Source organism: Eriocheir sinensis, chromosome 3 (genome assembly GCF_024679095.1).
Source record: "Eriocheir sinensis breed Jianghai 21 chromosome 3, ASM2467909v1, whole genome shotgun sequence".
In the NCBI taxonomy this organism is placed as follows: Eukaryota; Metazoa; Arthropoda; class Malacostraca; order Decapoda; family Varunidae; genus Eriocheir; species Eriocheir sinensis.
The window spans coordinates 13,700,945-13,721,922 of NC_066511.1; the positions used below are offsets into that span (position 1 = coordinate 13,700,945).

Genomic DNA, 20,978 nt, shown 5'->3' on the forward strand with positions numbered 1-20,978 from the left:
CTCTCTCTCTCTCTCTCTCTCTCTCTCTCTCTCTCTCTCTGAAATATTTTTTAACTACTCTAAATATGCAAAATATCCTGGCCGTATTTATGATGTTTGCAAAGAAAAAAACTGGGAATTAAATAGCACATAATAGTTTTTTTAGGTGCCAGTATTCAGTCCCTCGCCTCCAGACAATAGTATTCAGACTGATAGGTTCAGCCATATACCTACCTGACTACACCACATCTTGTGTGCCATGACTTCACTGTTGTTTCATACAGGTCATAGTTGCATGAGGACAGACATAAATATAAATTTAATGCAATAAAATTCAATGTTTTCCTTACATTATACATTTTGCATACACTTAACATGAAGTAGGTAGAAGCTAAAACTCATGTTCAGGGACCCTTAAACTAAATGTCTTGAAAAATCATGATATGCAGCTTCTTTTAGAATCCAACCATTTATTGAAAGAAGAGGTACCTTATTTGTATCTTAATTAAACATAGCTTCTCAAGAATCATGTAATTCTTAGAATTGTAATACTTTTTCCTAATTTCTTGTCTTCCCCAAGGTTGATCACCTCTGCAGGTTGGAATGATGTGCTTGATCCTCTGATGGCACAACCACCAGACTGCGACATGGAGTATATGAACCAACCCAATGGCAACTGTGGTCACCCAGTTATTGCTATCATCTTCTTTGTTTCGTTTATCATCATCAACTTCATGATTGTTATCAACATGTACATCGCTGTTATTCTAGAAAACTTCAACCAAGCGCATAAAGAAGAAGAAATTGGAATCGTCGAGGATGACTTAGAGATGTTCTATGTTAGATGGTCAAAGTAAGTACACCTTGTGCTCCACTAATGAAGAAGGACCTGAACTCCTTGAATCTCTTAACTTTTTATGTTCATTGTGCCTTACAGTAATCAATACACACTGACATGAATAAGATGTCAGACCTTACTACAGGCTAAACATTATGACACACAGAGGATGTCATGATTTGTCAAGGAATAATAACATTTTAAAATTACTTCTTGTATCATAGCATACAAATATACATAACACAATAAAATTATGTAATGAGGTTGAAGGGGTTAATGATCATTAAACATAAAAGGTGTAGCTTAATCCAATATTGCACTTGTTGGAGATTTATGTAGTAATTCAAATCTTTAATTTTCACATTTTTTTCAGGTATGATCCTCATGCCACACAGTTCATCAACTTTTCACAACTTTCTGACTTCATTGCAAGTCTTGACAGTCCATTTGGCATCCCTAAGCCCAACACAGTTGCCCTTGTGTCCTTTGACTTGCCCATTGCCAAAGGGGACAAAATACACTGCCTTGACATTCTTCATGCTCTAACTAAACATGTTCTTGGGCATGTAGAAGAAACAGAAGAATTCAAGAGGGTGAGTATTTTCCTGTTTTGTATATGAAGGCGTTGCAGTGATCAGTGAGAAGTTTGATCATTTTTTAGACATTTGTACTCTAGTAAGTTGTTTTCTTCTGATGGATGTGTTGTTTAATGTGCAGGTGTGAGCAGTTGTCATGAGTTTAAATGTTGTTTTAATGTTCTACAAAATTTCCAGATGTTCATAATATTTTTTGCAAGATTTTTCTTCTAGTTCTGATGTTAGACAAAATTCTACTGACCATAATTTTCTGTTTAAACATAGCTGAACACCTTCTCCACCTAGCACCTAATGGCTTAATTATTTCATGTTGAAATTCCCCTCAAGCCCTCCTAGGAGCGAATCCCTGTTAACATGTTTGTTTGTGAAATAATAAGAATTGCATTTGTAGGTACTGGTTTTGCATTCTTATAATGTGTATTTGCTGTTTTTTTACAAACTATTGGACAATTTTTGTTGTAATGTGTATTTTGATTGATGGTGTTGTATAGTAGGATGCAAAGTGTTTATGGAAAGCACACTAGAGGAATTATTCACCGAATCCTACTGTCTGCTTGATGCATTATCTAGATTAATGTTGTTTCCAAAACTTATGTATATGATTATTTACACTGCAACAGTGCCAGATATTTATGGCAGCGTTTCATCTTGCTTATTGAGGACAAACAATAACATTCCATTTAAATAATTTCTGAAAAAATAATTATACATACTGCTAAATCAGCCCTAACTTGTAAGATTCAATTAGAAGTAGCATTTTGTAATATCTAAAAAAAATTCTAAATAGATTTTCTACTAATATAACAGTGGTATATCTCCACTGATTTTTTTCTCAATTATTTTTTATCATTTTCAAGATATGATTCAGTTGCTTTTACAGTTTCCAGATATATACCATTACTTTATATAATTTTAGCTTTATGTAAGACTTAAAATGATATTGGTATAAAACACACAATTATGAGAGTAAAAAAGGCAGCATAGAAGGAAAAGATGTTTGGGAGGTGTGTGGAGGAAACACTCAAGGAATCACAATGGTGGGATTTTCAGGACCTATATTGGAGGAAGACAGAGACAGAAAATGCACAGCTAGACATTAGTGCAATAACATACTTATGCTGAAACATGCAAATTACACTCAGAGGTACCAAGAGAACCAGATGCTTTACAATCCAACCTAATATAGCAAGTTATTTAAAAGGTATCTAGACAGCATCAGTGATAAAACGGTGTAGAGAGGATGCAACATATCGAGTGAAAGCAAGGGAGTAATTTGTGAAGTTGGCCACACTTGATTCAAATGAAGTGGAGGTATGAAGTGTAATGGAATATTAAAAGAGAGAGAAGGCAGTAGTGTGAAAAGACAGAAGTTGCAAGATGAGAGTGTGGACAGGGACAAATAGAGCCTCTTATGTGTTATCATTTTAGATTAGTAATGTCTCGACAGTCATCAAATCTAGGTTGTCACTGTAGGATCTTGCTAATAACATCAAGTCAGTGCCTGAAACACGTCGACAATAATCAAAACATTTGCATGACATTGAAATACAAGTTTATAGGGTTAATTGGTGCTGCCTTCTTCATTGCAAGCCCTCACATCACCCACTTTTTTTAGCTGAAATGATAAGTTAAAGTCAGTAACGGGTTACATCTAATCACACTAAGTTTTACCAGACCTTCAAACAAGCCACAAAAAAACAGACTGCTTTTTGTTTTTTTTTTTTTTTTTTTTTAATACTCTTTATAGTGCAGGAGAAAAATACTTTCAATGGTACAACATGTTCAATGAAATTCTGATACAGCTGAACATGTAATCATTGCATAGAATTAATTTTCATTCAAAATATTTTAATTTCCAAACATTTTGATGCTCTATTATATAAATGGAATCTTATTGCAGTCAGAACTATTAAATATTAGGCGTTGGGCAATAAGTATAGATAAATGGAATCTTTCGCACTCATTTTCATGGAGAAATTAATTGGCCAATATAATATTAGTTAGTTAACCTCTAAGAGTGTGGTCGATGATTCCTATATTTATCTATATATGCAACATGTGATTAATGCTGGTATTTTTTTTTTTTTTTTTTTTTTTCTCATTATTTAGGTTTTTTTCATACTTATCGAGGAGGATTGATTACAAATCTTTTTTTTATGTTAGTACAGTAGGACTTCAATTTAACGCAAGATAGGTTCCAAAGAAGGTCGTGTTAAATCAGTATCATGCTAAATCTAAGTAGTATTTCAATGGAATTAATTAATTAAAACATAACAGTAAAAACAGTGGACAGTTTTGTAAATCAAAAGGGGGGAGGGCTCATCAAAAAAAAGGAGTCTGAATTTTCAAATTTAAGGGAGATTCGCTGAGCTTGGGGCTGGCACCCATAATATTTCTGATTTATGTAAATCAACATTGTAGTTATGTAAGTATGTGTTTTGATGATGCCAAGATCATGAGAAAGGTATCTGAGGAGGATTGTTTAAGGCTGCCACAAGATCTTGAATTTTTTATGAATAGAGCCAGATATCATATGGGAAATGATATTCACTGCAAAAATATGCAAGTTATTGGAAATGGGTAACAGTGTTATGAGGCCATCACTAAATTAGTGGATGGGAAATAAAAGTATCTCAAAGGTGGGACAGTAGAAAGATCTAAGAGTGTTTATCCAGGATAATTTGTCATCTGAGAAACACGCTAACCAGAAACTTATAAGCAGTTAATAAACACAAATGAGGTAATGCACTACATGTAGGAAGACATGATGAGAAATTGAAGTGGCTTGGAAATGCCTAAGGTTGGAATACATGGCTGTAGCATGGTCCCCACATGAAAACAAACATAAATCAAGATAGAGGGCATACAAAAAACATCAGCCAAAATAGTCCCTCACCTGACAGATTTAACATATAAAGAAATATAAGAAAAGTTGGGGTTGACATCCATCAAAAGATAAAAAAAAAGAGGTGGTATGATTGCAGTGATCAGGACATCTAAGGGAGGAGACAGAATCACTAGATGTTTCGTGTAGCTTGTAAACAATATTGCCAGACAGGAAAATTGTGTTTGAAATATAGTTCATGATTAAAACAAAAGATTCATGTAATATTGATAATTTGGCCCCAGTGATCGATTGATAATCTTGAATTAATTTGTGTTAAATTGAAGTCCTACTGTGTATATATATATATATATATATAAAACATACATATATATATAATATATATATATATATATATATATATATATATATATATATATATAGATATATATATATATATATATATATATATATATATATATATATATATATATATATATATATATATATATATATATATATATATATATATATATATATATATATATATATATATATATATATATATATATATATATATATATATATATATATATATATATATATATATTAATGCTCATGCTTCCATTCCAATATATTAAGGGTTTGGCTTTTTTTTTTTTTTTTTTTTTTCTGAAGTGACAACAGTTTTAGCGTACTCAGCTGGTGCTGGCTGCATGCCATGTTCTGAGAAAGCCAAAAGAATCTGCTACAAATATATTTAAGAACAAATTTACTTATTAAAAACAGCATCTTTACAATATGCAATGAAATGCTCTTACTCAGTATTTTTTTGTGTCAGGAATGTTGGTAAGCAATGAGATAATGAGTAACAACCATCCTGCTTATGACTGATATTATTACTGCTACTCGGCACCAAGCCTATTGTGTATGCTGTACACATGTATTCTTTGATGAGTGATATCAAGCAATCCCATCAGTAATCATCATCACATTCACCACATTCGCCATCACCATATTCATCAACTACGTAGTTTTCTGCAGACAGGGAGGGTACCAAAAATATTCTCTTGAAAACATGTTGAAAACTTGAGAAGAATATTTCATAAGTCAGAAAAAGTTTGATCACCCGCTGAGAGGGACAACACTGCTCCCTAGACCCCTACAAATAGAAACTGGAAAACTGTAGCTTGCACTGAATAATGTCTCACAGTCGTAGCAAGATCTGAGACAAACATTAGTTTACAGGCTAAAAAGGGTGTGCTTTCTTGATTGATTGATTCTAATGTATTCCTTATTAAACCCTTTTATTCTAGTCTATCTGTCATCAGCTCTTACTTCCCATAACTACGTGGATCATTCCCCTCTGCCCTCACTGACAGTTTCACCAACATAAAGAATTCTTACCACTCTTGTTCCTTCATTTTTCTCATTTTAACCATACCAATCCTTTATGCCTTTATCTTTTTGATTTTACGTTACTTCTGTATTCCACACCGCACCACCACCACTTTTGTTCCTTCCATTTTCTCAATAACTATAGCAATTAATTATGACTTTCTCTTTTCGCATCTCACATTACTTCTGTACTCCACACCCCACCCCACAACACCATTCCTCATCAAGTCATCCATGCACTCCTATGTTTGCTCCTCAGCATGATCATTTACTCCGGTCTTTCTTTTTAATGCCCAACAAGCATTTTGTTTCCATACATATGGGTTGGTGCCAAGATTCCTTCATGGATATGCCTAGCTGCATTTATCACAATATTTCTTTATTAATCAGAGCTTCTACTGATCCAATTTTTCCACCACTCACTTTTAAAGCACAATGGCAAATGAGAAATTCGTTTTTTGTCATCTTGAATTTTTTATTAATGTATACTTTTCTTGAAGCACATCAATCAGCAAGACTGCTATGTTTTATGCCATGTTTTTGCCTCCTTGCAGCCCATTCAGACTAAACTGATCCTCAGTGTCTTTAAATGATGGAAGTGCCACATTAAGAACTAGTGCTTGCAACTGCTTTATTCACTCTTATGCATTCACACATTTGCTTTACTTGGCAGCCTTTTCTTAGTGCAGTTTCCTCCATTTCTTGACTCTTCATTAATGTAACCTTTATTGACTTTCCACTCAGCTCTCGGGAAACAGGGTCAGTGATGATGATGACGTGGTAATCATTATACTTGGCAGAGTACCATCCATCCTTGTACTTTGCAAGAAAATAGGTAAAACACTGCCTCACTATGTATGAGGTCACTGCCTCATAATGTATGAGGTCATTACATATACATCATTGAAAACCCATGTATTATAGACTGCAAGTCTATTTCCCCTAATTTTTCCCAACTTGCCCTCTTCATTTAAAGTTATATTTTACACAAATTTATGTAGGTATATTTCCAAAAATAGACAAACATAGCAATAAAAACATTAAGTCCAACAATGCTTTTGCCTTGATTTGAAGGCCAGCTGGGCTGATGGGGAAGGAGGTGTGTATGTAGGTGTTAGGATTTGATAAACATTCATCTTTAATGCCTGCTCCTAGGAGCTCCCACCAGGGGATGGCTACGGCAGAAGAGTTTCCATCTCTCTCTATCCAGACACTCCCTCCTTGCCTGCTCAAAGTTTCTCAAGGATCTTTCACCCCTCTCCCTGACATACTTGATAAACATAGCAACCAATATCCCAAAAATTAAACAATTCTTTTGCCCTCTTACAGCATAAATAAATTTAGAGAACCTCCATTCCTCCTGAAAACTCAAAGACAATTAAAATTTACACATCAAGATTTCAAATTGAGTGTACATCAGCAAAAAATATAATTCATGTACATGCTAGCATTGGCCAGTTTTTCGTAACTTTGCATTACTAATTGTTTTTTATACATTGTATAATTGTATAATTAGAATAGTGCTCACAGTGAGGCCCATGGTACTTATTGACTGGGGGTCTCCCGTAGGGGAGGGCTGCTTAATTGAAAATAATCATTCTGAGACCGTAGACTTATTTTGTGTGATATAACAATAGGGTGAGCAATTTTATTTTTTCAGCAGAGTAGGCAATCAAGGGCTGCTCCCAAAAAAAGAATTAAGAGAAGATTAGGATTGAGGTGCCCGAAGCATGTCTTAATATTACCCTCTTGATACTGTTGAAGTCATAGGAAGGAGGAAATACAGATGAAGGAAGGCTGTTTCAGTTTACCAGTCTTGGGGATGGAACTATAAAAAGCAAAGTGCAAGGATGACCTGTATGACTTGTGTATTTTGCCAAAGCTGAAAGGGTTTTTCATGCTGTCAGTTATCATCAAAGTCACCATTATCATCACATCATCATAATCATCATCATCATCATCACCATCTACAGTTGAACCTCGTACATTCCACACAAAAAAAAATATTCCACATTTAAGAAGATGAAATATCGGAAAAAATAGGATTTAACAATGAAATTGACAATATAATTCAACTTATATCATTAGGTATATAACACAAGGCAGTAAGATCTTCGTTCATGAGGCTATTCAAAGGACATCAGCATTTTAAAACACTACAGTTTCCATAATTAACATACCATGTGTAACTTTATAAAAGTTGCAATAGAAAATAGGTTTTGATTTTTTATGATTATAAAATTATAACTCATTTATTGCAAAGGCATTATATTTGTCTGCCAGAAAGAAAAAATACAAATTTCATTATCATGATGCCCATGTTTAATGGCATTTTCATTACACTATTGTGACTCACTACTAAATTTTAATTTGTCATAATTATTTCATTAATTCTTCATATGAGTATATCAAATATCCACACTCCATTGGCAAAAGAAAAATATCTTTCTAATTATAGATGACATTACTTATTTCTAGTTCCATCCACTGTAACCTAAATATCCATAAATTACTGTGACACCAGTAGATGAATATTCAAAATAGCTTTTTTTGGACTACATGTCAATAGATATACCCAAACACTACTAACCTAATGCCTACATCATTGCATACAGTACAATCACTTAATTCGCAAAGATTCTACATTTCTGCATGATATATTTATTGTGACCCATATTCTTAAGATACTTGCAAAATGCTCAATTATCTAGAGCAATTGGAAAAAATCGTGCTTATCAAAGTGCATGGCTGTACATACTCCCACAGTGTCCCAGATTTGCTCACGTAAGAAAAAAATGGCTAAAGCCAACAAACTTGCTGGTGCAATGCAGCACAGATTTAACGTAGCTCTAATGGATTACAGCACTTTGAAAATTTGACAATTTTTAAAAGAACAATATTTAAGGGGTTAACAACAAATTATCTAAACTATGACCATACCCTTATATTTATTTTCTAAAAAGATTTGAATATGGTTGGTATATATACGTATATATATATATATATCATTAAAAGCACATTACGTATATTGTTTTTACGTTTTATGTGTTATATACATAAAGTCTGCTCATAAATAATTATTACTAAAAGGAATCAGACTAGGATGTATACTTACTTTTTGACGTAATTTACGTTAAACGGACAGATCTATTTTCCATCTCCCTTAAATAAAGCAGTTTTATATCAACACATCCATACGTATGTTTTGCTATTCTTTGGTGATAATAAATCTTAATCTTAAACTCTTCATAAAGACCTTGTTAATGTAATTCACTGTTTTAAAAAGACTGAGATGTATTGCAGATATTCATCAATTCAGGTTTGTTATAGTTATATCAGTAAATGCTAGATTATAAATATATTTATATGAAAAAGCAACACTGCAGGCTAAAGCCCCTATCCTTCTCTGTGTTATTTGTTGGAGTCTGTTCTTCTGTTCTGATCCAGTAGTGGCTAATCTTAAACATCACCTAGTATTTGTTTGGCTTGTAGAGCTTCAGTGCATGTCCATATGTTCCGTAACCATTCTGAATGAGTGTTGAATGGGTGTTACTTCACTTTTCAGTAAACATTGAGCAATAGCCTTGATCTTTTCTTGTTGAGAGAGTAAAACTGTTCATTGGCTTCATTCTGCAGCATATTACTTGATTGTTTCCTTGCATGCATTTTCATGGGTTTTTTGATATTTTTTACTTCCTGTTTAGATCTTGTTTGCATTTTTTCATTGAATTCATGTGCCTGCATTGTATTGGTTTAAAGTTCTTTTAAGTGACTATAATTTCAGTATCATGAATTTACTCAAGAAAGTATAAGCAGAATTTAAACACATAATAACCACAGAATATTAAGGATAAGATTAAAAGTACTTGTTAAATTATACTTTGTTTCCAAGGCTCAGCTGTATGCATCATAGAAATAGTTTTGTATACCAATAATTAGTAATTTTCTTTTGTGTATATTTGTATGAAAAATATTATATTTTAACACAAACTGTTGATATACCTAAGTTCAAGTGTAAAGTCTATGAATTGACAGCTAGGTAATTCATAAAGCATATTATTATTCTTTTAGGCAGTTAATTGCAAGATGGGAAGTTTAAAATGTTTTTCATTTGTTTAAATTAGGAAATGCCACAAATTGAAACTGATTTTTAATCATACAATTAGGAAATACTTCTAAGCTAAAACTCTATCATTGTAATTCCATTACATAACATTGAACATTTATCATTTACTTTTTTCTCTTCATGATAAGAATTAAGATCTAAGAGCATTACAATACATGCAAAAATTATAAATTATGACCAAGTGAATGACCCTGGATATAAAATTGGACTCTTCCTTTCAATTTTAATCATATGATAATTGCACTTAATTTGCTAATGTAAATTATATTTACATAATATCAAATGGGTCTCATGTTCCTTTGATTTTCACTTCAGTTTTTATAATTATATAAGCAAGTATTTTGTTTCCATTAAAGACATAACTATATTTTCGATGTTAATTCTACAGCTGTGCCTTGGAAATATTTTTAGGGATATGTTGTTGAATGTGGAACACAATAATATCCTTTATACTGCACTGTAATGATGAATATTAAAGAAAAATATTATATTATACTGAATCGCAAAGTAATAGATTTGAAAGATATTCATCAATTTCCTTGTATAAAAGTCATAATGCTAACACTGGAAAAACATTGACCATGTAAAAGTACAGGCCACATTAGTCACAGAATCACATGAAGGCCACATTAGTCACAGAGTTAACTCATATGATTCACCTGGACATGCTCATGTTACACACCGCATTCTATTGGAAGTGCAGAACGTTGATATTTTCATTCAATTTGTATGCCTTGTTCTCTATAGTTATCTATCCTTGCCTGTTCAGCACCAGTCAATATTAAGGATGTGCTTTCCACAGAACCCTTTTAAAACTTCAACTTGATTAATCTTTCACAGTCTTTAGAATTTGTTCATGTTTTTAAAATTTTCATTGGCCTTGAAAGTAAATTCACACATTTGTCCATCTCTTTGTTTTCCACTTGAGTTGTGTGTTTGGAGCGCTGCTCCCTCCAACCCTCACCTGCACGGCCGCCTGCAGTGTCTGCACTATGCACCCTCAGGCGAGCCATACCGACGACTAACGCTCAAAGTTTCCTAGTTCCCCCCTCAGCTCAAGATGCAGATGGAGGAGAAGTTTAAAAAGCAGTTCCCTACAAGAAAAGAACTGGAGATTGTATCTTCAACCAGACGTTGGAAGAAAATGGATTCAGCAGCAAAGACCATTCAGCAGGCATGGCGTGCCTTCTTAAAGTAAGTAATGTGCAGCCACCTATGATTATAAACATATGAATTGGTTAGATACTTAATATGCGTATGATAGTTTAGCTTGGATGAAATGTCTGTTGTGCATATAATAGATATGACTGATATTATCTGTAAATCTAATGGCAGATATGCTCCCCTCAATAGGCTCAATACCACAAGTAGGCAAGAACCATAGATTGGTCATATTTCATAATGCCATTGAGAGTGAAAAGAAAGTTTGTGAAATAAAATGCCTTCAGAATGTTTTTAGCTCTTCACTGTGCAATTGCTCCACTTACTTCAAGTATGCAGACCTTGCATTATTTATTAAATAAATATACAGTTGATGGGATTATTTTTTATAACTTTTAAACCAATCTTGAATTTAGGCTATTTTGATTTATAGTTCAGTGATATGCGGGTGGTGTAACAAGGCAAGGTCTTACTGATGAGAGAGAGAGAGAGAGAGAGAGAGAGACTAATGCTGATGTGTGTGTGTGTGTGTGTGTGTGTGTGTGTGTGTGTGTATGCATTCATTCACATGTATATAGAGGGGGAGAAAAGAAAAGTGTTTATGGAAAAGAGTCACAGCCATCATTCCCAAATAGTTCACTTAAGGTCCTCCATTCTGTGTAGAAATACTTTAGAAAAATGACACTGAGGTTCAACTACTTCTTTGCATATGTATTTTTATTTTCATTTGAGAATTTTCTTTTATTCATATAAAGACATTAAGAGTGGTTCATGTCACTTCAAAAGCACTACACAAGACTTCTACACAGTACATCTAAGAGAAAATCCTAAGCATGTTGTTTATATATATATATATATATATATATATATATATATATATATATATATATATATATATATATATATATATATATATATATATATATATATATATATATATATATTTTCTGCTCTCTCATTTGTTAGTATGATGGTGTGGACATGAGTTAAATGTTGTCACATTTTTATGTTCATATCTTCAAGGCAAGATACCTTTGTAATGTTTCTTTCAGATGATGCATTGAATGACATTGTGATGAAAAGAAAATTTTCATATCCTTGTAGTGGAGGGTAGGTTTGAATAATGACATTAACTTTTTATTACATAAATAAAATTTTGCTTCATTCTCTTAAACGCTTTGCTCTGAATATTATTACTGGTTAAATGCTTGCCCCTATTCTTATACTTGAAATGTTACATTGTCATTGTAATGACAACTTGCAGAGGAAAGAGGAGGGATGCTAGGCGCTCTTCTGGAGGCACGCGGGCGGAGGCTGACTTGCAGCTCCAGTACCTAGATTAATACCTGCCACCCTCCTCAATGTAAAGAGAGAAGGAAATTACAATTTTACATTGATGTGGTTTTGCTGATTTGTTATGAAATATTTCCACAGTAAAGAATCAACTTGATGTAGATAAAAGTAGAAGTTGCAGTAATTCAATTTCCAACTCACTGTTGTTTTCCATATTAATCACTGACACATACTCAGTTAAAGGATGCACAATAATTGTGTAAGCAACCGCCTGAAAATATGTTAGCTTTCAAAATTGCATTGCATGTATTAAACACACTCTCTCTCTCTCTCTCTCTCTCTCTCTCTCTCTCTCTCTCTCTCTCTCTCTCTCTCTCTCTCTCTCTCTCTCTCTCTCTCTCTCTCTCTCTCTCTCTCTCTCTCTCTCTGTGTGTGTGTGTGTGTGTGTGTGTGTGTGTCTCTCTCTCTCTCTCTCTCTCTCTCTCTCTCTCTCTCTCTCTCTCTCTCTCTCTCTCTCTCTCTCTCTCTCTCTCTCTCTCTCTCTCTCTCTCTCTCTCTCTCTCTCTCTCTCTCTCTCTTTAAACTAGGCTTAAATAAGTATCCCTCTATATCTAGTTGGAATCAAGAATAATTTTTGCATGGAGATCAATTCAATAAGTTTTAAGACACATGATTAAGACTAGCTAATGACAAAGCAGATGCCGGGGTGAGAGGATACTGTTAAGCCAGTTTAATTAATTCTTTTTTTACATAACCAATATGGAAAGACCACAGAAATGCATACGTATTGGGTGGTATAAAACATATCCTTCCTATATAATATCCATAAAATATAATGGTCTTTTAAAACTATAATTCTGACTCATTTGTTCATATACTATTTTCTGCTTTCCAAATTTATATGGTAATTTTTGTGGATGATAGATTGGAGTTTCATCTTAGCGACATGCCTAGCCTTGCAAAGCCCAAGTGAGACTTGGAAGCCTTGCCAAAACATGACTTCATAGGCTCAGAAAGTATAAGTACGTAACTTCAGAGCCAATAAAAATAATGAAGAGTATCTCTTCGTTGCTTAAATTTAAAGTTATCGGAATGGTTACCATAAAATCATAGCCTTTTAGGGTATATAACATCTCCATGGTGCAGTGGTTAGGGGGCTGAACTACAAATCTGAGGGTGCAGAATCAATTCCCAGCCCGGGCAGTCAGCGTGCAGCTCACCCAGCTGTTCGTCCACCCTTTTGGGTACCTGAGGAAACCTGGGGAAAGTAAACTGTGGTTACTTGTATGTCACACTGCCCCTGTGTCCCAGGGTAATGGACTTTCCCACCACAAACTTGAGGGCCAGTGTGACAGAGATGAGTACCGAGACAATGCACAGCTTTAGCGTATGCTCCCAACCTTACCTGTACCTTTAGGGTATACATGAAGCAAGAGAGTAAGCATTCAAACCACGTGAAGGTGAGCATGGGGTAGGCTCATAGCTGGGCACAATAACAGAAAACCTTATTCCCGATAACCGATAACTGATAATGGAAAACCTTATCGGTGATAACTGATTTTCGTTAACTGGAGACAGAAATATAGGCGATAACCAATAACCGATACCCGATATAAATCCACAATTCCGATGCTAGCTAGCAATAAGTCCGGTAAGCGAAAACGATACTATATTGATATTTCAAATAAAAAAAACATAGATGAATTCAAATTTTCATTATCTGTATTTTAGAAAACTTACAAAACCTGAAAACCACAAGTTGACACGTACCTATGGACGGTAATACTAGAAACGCCTGAACTGGTGTTGTGTTATTTGGCGTCCCCACCATCAAAAGCTGGCACTTTTCATTACAAACACTGGTCCCTCATGAACTGCGCATGCTCAGACCAGCAAGCGTAGACTTGTACACTCTCACAAAGCTTTTTAACCGTAATTAAGAGTTGCTGGAAGGCTGAATCAGACATAAAGTACTGCTACCACCATCCCCGCTGTTTCTAGAACGACACTGTACGAGTTGTATTTATATGTACAGTGTCGTTCTAGAAACAGCGAGGATGGTGGTACTGTATGTCTGATTCAGCCTTCCAGCAACTCTTAATGTGTTAAAAAGCTTTGTGAGACTGTACAGGGCTACACTTACTGGTCTGAACATGCGCAGTTCACGAGAGACCAGTGTTTGTAAACAAAAGCGCCAGCTTTTGACGATGGGACACCAAATAACACAACACCGGGTGCCTTCAATACCATGGCATGCTCACAAACGAATATGGAATATCAAAATTGAGGCAGTGAATAATCATTTTTTGGGCAAAGTTAAATGATTTTTCTCTTTTATATATTGATTTTTGAGTCTAACATAAAAAATAACGTATTGTTTTAATGTTGATGATCTAAGTATGAAATCTCTTCACCGAAGATATTTCATACCACAAAGTTTTTTCATACAACACCGGGTGTCCGGGCCATGCATGTGCAGTAGGGAGGAGCCTTTTTGTTTTTTTTTTTTTTTTCAGAGAGGCGGAAAAAAAGTAGCGATTATCGCTAGTTTGGTTACAAAAGTAATGAAGATACCAATATATATTTAAATAAGTAGCGGATGGCCGATAACCCGATTTTGTTATCAGCGATAAAGTATCGCGATAACTTATCGCGATAACGCCTAGCTATGGGTAGGCTACCCTCCCAGTCAGAGGGTAGCCATATTGCTCTCTTCCCAATACCCCAGAACAAGGGAGCTCTACGCATAGGCAAAAATGCACCTCGGATAAACCTCATTGGTTACAATACTGCCACTGCATATATATATATATATATATATATATATATATATATATATATATATATATATATATATATATATATATATATATATATATATATATATATATATATATATATATATATATATATATATATATATATATATATATATATATATATATATATATATATATATATATATATATATATATATATATATATATATATATATATATATATATATATATATATATATATATATATATATATATATATATATATATATATATATATATATATATATATATATATATATATATATATATATATATATATATATATATATATATATATATATATATATATATATATCTATGTGTGTGTGTGTGTGTGTGTGTCACTGTATTCATATGTACATATATACTATGTGTGTAGGTATTGATACCAGTCTCCTCAAAGGCCATTTCTTCAGTGTCTCAATACACAAAACTACATATACATGACAGGTGCATGCCATTTCTGAATTCCTCAAAATTTAATTACTCTTACTTGTGGATGTTCAAAATATTGCCATGAAGTTCCCATCTAGAGAGGGGACCAGAAATATCAACAAGTTGAACCACACTTCTGGTGTTAACCAGGAAAGGTGTCTTGATGGCTCCTCCAACTGTTTTTCTTCACTTTCAGCAACATTCAGTCTTTGCTATAATTTGCATTTTGAGGAGCATGATGTCTCCTCTAAACCTCACACGTTCTTCCTAGCCAATATACAAAATTTTAAGGAAGTGCAGGAGGTGCATTGCTTCACCCACCCTATGATGCCATCCCCTGGGGACCCCTTGAATAAGTCTCAATATAGGCACTGTGCTCATACCAAGTACCTTCAAGCAGAACCTGTCAACTTGCTCTAGCCATGAACCTTGTGTGCTTTCCCTTTTCCTTCTCCACTCATGATTGTCTTTTACAGTAGCAACCCAGTTAGCAGGGCCAACCTTTGGGCTGTGTACCACATGCCCATATAGCTATGGTTGGCATTCACAAACTATGCCAGTAATTGGCCTCAATTGAGTCTCATGAAGTAGTCACCAATTTAACACAGTCATTTTAGTAATACCCAATGATTCTACAAAGACATTTATCACCAAAGGCATCAGTTAGCCTCATCAGTCACTGTTTAATGTCCATATCTCAAAGCCATACAGTAAGAGAGAGCACAAACAACTTGAAGATCTGAATATCTGTGCTTCTGCACAAGTATCGACAATAACATATAAGTGTGTTGAGTGAGTCCATGACACCATGGGCCAAGACAATCTGCTGGAAGACTCTTAGCATGTTTTGCAGTACATTACTAAAGTATGTGAAATTTTCTGAGATATCAATGTCCTCACCATAAGCATGAACAGACCGCACTGTTTATCCAGTAAATTTCTAAACACCTGTACCTTGGTCTTGCCCCAGGAGACCTGAAGTCCCAATGACTTTGCCCTGAGAGACATACATAATCAGAACCTTCAGCAACTCTTCGAAGATTACAGCATCATGGACAAAACTAGGTTGTTGTCCTGGGTATTGCCAATAGATGTTCCATAATGACTTAAGTCCACATCTCTGCCTAGTACCTAGGCCATACAAATGTTGAAAAGTGATAGGATAAGAACAGCCCTGCCTCACACTCATATTCACAGGATAAAAGCCAGATATGTTCCCCACACACCTCACAGCACTCTCTGTCCCAGAGTACAGGCCAATCAATAGAGCAACAATCCTTCATAGGAATCCCACCAAGTCACAGGAGCTCTTAAAGTGCCTCACAGTGCACTGAATCAAAAGCTCTTTTGATATCAGCAAAGGTTACAACCCTTGTTAAAATAGATGATAGGGTCGACCTGCCTCCTCTTCCAGTCAGGAAGAATGATACCAGATTGCCATACAGCAGTCAAGACTGCATGTAAACCATGGATCATGGCCTCACCTCAATTTGGAGCAGCTCTACACTGACACTACAATCACCACCTGCCTTTCCACCCCCACAGCCTTGCCACAGCCTTTCTGACCTCATCAAGAGAAGGTGGGATTTTGTCAGTGGGTTAGTGAGTCATTGGGGCATCCAATTTTTAACCCAGTCATTGGGATCTTCTGTGTAGTACAACACTTAGTACTCAGCTCAGTGAGCCCTCTGTCCATCCATGTTTGACCTGAGGCAATCATTTGCTGAGAGAAAGGCTTGGAGCGGGGTTTCATCAGGGCTAGGTAGGCAGGTCGGAGGTCATTTGCATTGAAATGGCTCCTGACATCTTCAGCAAAACTCTTCACATACCTCGCCTTGTTTTCCTCAGGAGAGCTGTAGTCCTACATGACAGAGCCCTGTATACCATAGGTCCTGATGCCCAGCAAGCCTGGCAATGTGATATTCTCCAAAAGGGAAAAATCTTATTTGGCTTGCTGGAGTAAGGTGTTTGATTAAGTGGATGTAAGATGGATATCCTAGGCTGGTGGATGAGGCCCCTGGGCTGTGTTGTTGCTGCCATGCATAGGTCACACTTGCCTTCACCCTTCCCAGCTGTATTTGATGTTCTTTACCCCTTGTCTCCACTTTCATCACCACCAGAGGCCCCATACATGCCATCAGATTTGCAGGTAGCCATTACAGCACAAAAATAAGTTCAGAGATCTGAGACGTGGCACACACAAAACAAAAAAATGAAGAGGCAACAGGTGATGTCTTCTACATCACCTTTTCATCTCAACTTCTCACTCCATTCCACCAGTCTTCCCAGAGCATCACATACCATTTGTTTTCCTTCCTCATAATTATATCTGAATCATGTTTATGCTGTGATAAACTTTTAAAGGAGGATTTAAGTAAAATTTCTCAAGATTTTTTTGTTATCATATTTACTATTTTGCATCTGTAAAAATGCACACAAACTGGCACTACATAGTCTCATGGTGGACCATGTTCAGTGTGTTCATGTTACACTTGTATTCAGCTGCCAGCCTGTGCTACTTATGAACTTTTTTATGTTGTCCTTTGCTGTGCTTTTAATGTCAATATAATCCCCATCCCCATCTCACCTTAACATGTGGTAACACTTATCACATCATGCACCTGAGCACTAACGATGTATATTTTTAAAAATTCCCAGTTTCCAGTCCTATTCTTGGACACTTATTTCATTAACATGCTGATATACCCTTGCTTTCAGCACATAACATATATGTCATAAATGTCTGCATATTGAGAGGCACCCATGTTTAAAAATGTGGTTTGTTCCACTCACTGTAAAAAAAGTATTATCTTATTAATATATGCACTTAGTCTGAGTACTTCATTAAAAAGCAATCCATATTAATGAAAGTTTCATGAATATTTATTTACATCAAAATTAGAATTGAAAATAATTTTAATAACAGGTATCCTTATGGTAAATATTCACCAGTTGTACACACACACACACACACACATGCATAGAATGGTAAGAAATATAGGATTAGCATTCCACTACATGGATAAGGATATGATGAAAAAGATAATAACCACTATGATTAGACCAAAATTGGAATATGCGGAAACTGTGTGGTCTCCCCAAAAGAAGAAACACATAAAAAAAAACTAAAAAGAATACAAAGGATGGCAACGAAAATGGTTCCAGAACTGGAGGGATTGTCATATGAAGAAAGGTTAAAGGATATGGGAAAGGGGAGACCTAATACAAATTTATAAATTACTGATTAAAATGGAAGAAATAGACAATGAGGAGTTACTACTAAGAGAAGGAAGAAACAGCAGCAACACACGAGGACACAGTAAAAAGTTGAGGAAGGGAAAATGCTTGAGAAACATAAAGAAATATAGATTCCCGCAAAGAAACATAGAGGTTTGGAACAGACTAAGTGAGGATGTAGTATCGGTGAAGAGTGTGCACAACTTTAAGGAAAAGCTGGACAAATACAGATATGGAGACGGGACCACACGAGCGTAAGCCCAGGCCCTGTAAAACTACAACTAGGTAAATACACACACACACACACACACACACACACACACACACACACACACACACACACACACACACACACACCAAGACCCTGTAGAAGAGACATAAAGAAGAATAGCTTTCCACAAAGAGTGGTGGAGGCCTGGAATGGCCTGGAAAAATATGTGATCCATGCAAAGACGATTCATGATTTTAAGGCCAAGTTGGATAATAGTAGATATAGAGATGGTATAGTACGAACGTAGCTCCTCTCCTGTATACCACAACTAGGTAAATACACACACACACACACACACACACACACACACACACACACATCATTAGGTGCTCACTTAAAACAGGCACAGTGCCTAGGGAGTGGAAGAGGGCAGAAGTGGTACCTATATACAAAAGTGGAAAAAAGGAAGAACCCCTAAATTACAGACCGGTGTCTCTGACCAGTGTAGTATGCAAAATATGTGAGTAATAAATAAAAGAACAATGGATGAGATTTCTAGAAGAACATAATCTAATCACAAACAATCAATATGGGTTTAGGAAAGGCCGCTCATGTGTGACAAACTTGCTGAGCTTTTACTCAAGAGTGACGGACAAATTACAGGAAAGAGACGGATGGGTGGATTGCATTTACCTAGACTTAATGGAGGCATTTAACAAAGTTCCACATTCAGGACTGCTGTGGAAACTAGAAAATAAAGGAGGATTGAGAGGGAAAATGAAGTGCTGGATAGAAAGCTACTTAAGAGGAAGAGAGATGAGAACCGTGGTTAAGGACACTAGATCGGAATGGAGAACGGTGGAAAATGGAGTGCCCCAGGGGTCGGTTGTAGCACCAGTACTCTTCCTAGTCTATATTAATGATATGCCAGAGGGAATAAACAGCTACATGAGCCTGTTCGCGGATGATGCTAAACTGCAAAGACATATAAGAAACAGTGAAGACTGCAAGGAGCTGCAAGAAGACCTAAACAAGATTTGGAAATGGAGTCAGAAATGGGAGATGAAATTCAACGTGAAGAAATGTCATGTTATGGAAATGGGAAAAAGTGTAGAAAGACCAAAATGGACATATAAAATGGGAGATGGTGAAATATTAAAGAAAGTAAATGAAGAGAGAGACCTGGGAGTAATACTGCAAGATTATATGCAACCAGGAAGTCATATAAATCGGATCTTCGGTGATACATATACCATGGTGAGAAATATAGGTATAGCATTCCACTACATGGACAAAGAAATGATGAAAAAATTAATAACTACTATGATCAGACCTAAACTAGAATACGCGGAAACAGTGTGGTCTCCACATATGAAGAAACACATAATAAAACTAGAAAGAATACAGAGGATGGCAACAAAAATGGTCCCAGAACTGGAGGGACTGACATATGAAGAGAGACTAAAGGAAATGGACTTGACAACACTAGAACAAAGAAGAGAAAGAGGAGACCTAATACAAATATATAGGCTATTGAGTAATATGGAAGAAGTAGATAACGAGAAATTGCTACTAAGAGAAGAACCTTCCAGCAGGAATACTAGAGGACATAGTAAAAAGTTGAGGAAGGGAAGATGCTCAAGAGACAAAGAAATATAGCTTCCCACAAAGAAATACAGAGGTTTGGAACAGATTAAGTGAAGAAATAGTATCGGCGAAGAGTGTGCAAAGATTTAAGGAAAAGTTGGATAATTATAGATACGGAGACGGGACCACAAGAGCGTAAGCCCAGGCCCTGTAAAATTACAACTAGGTAAATACAACTAGGTACAACTAGGCAAATACACATACACACACAAAATAATAACAACATTGATAAGACCAAAACTTGAATATGCTGCAGTTGTATGGTTGCCTCACAAAAAGAAGGATATCAGAAAAATGGAAAGGATACAGAGAATTACAACAAAAATTGTCCCAGAACTCTTGAATATGACGGATGAAGACAAATTGAAGGAGATGGACTTGACGACACTGGAACAAAGAAGGGAGAGAGGAGAT

General features: G+C 35.4%; 1 protein-coding gene across 10 annotated transcripts in view; it reads left to right on the plus strand.

The window, feature by feature from the left end:
• Positions 1-20,978, plus strand: part of LOC127005350 (sodium channel protein 60E-like) — a 215,815-nt gene that overhangs the window by 185,318 nt on the left and 9,519 nt on the right. For 7 of the 10 annotated variants that reach the window (XM_050874170.1, XM_050874131.1, XM_050874185.1 and 4 more), the window contains 3 exons: positions 560-832; positions 1,191-1,410; positions 10,804-10,955. In XM_050874170.1, coding sequence (XP_050730127.1) covers positions 560-832; positions 1,191-1,410; positions 10,804-10,955 — 645 coding nt within the window. Of the gene's footprint in view, positions 1-559; positions 833-1,190; positions 1,411-10,803; positions 10,960-20,978 lie in introns of those variants that run through there. The other 3 variants (XM_050874155.1, XM_050874178.1, XM_050874196.1) reach the window with 2 other exon arrangements.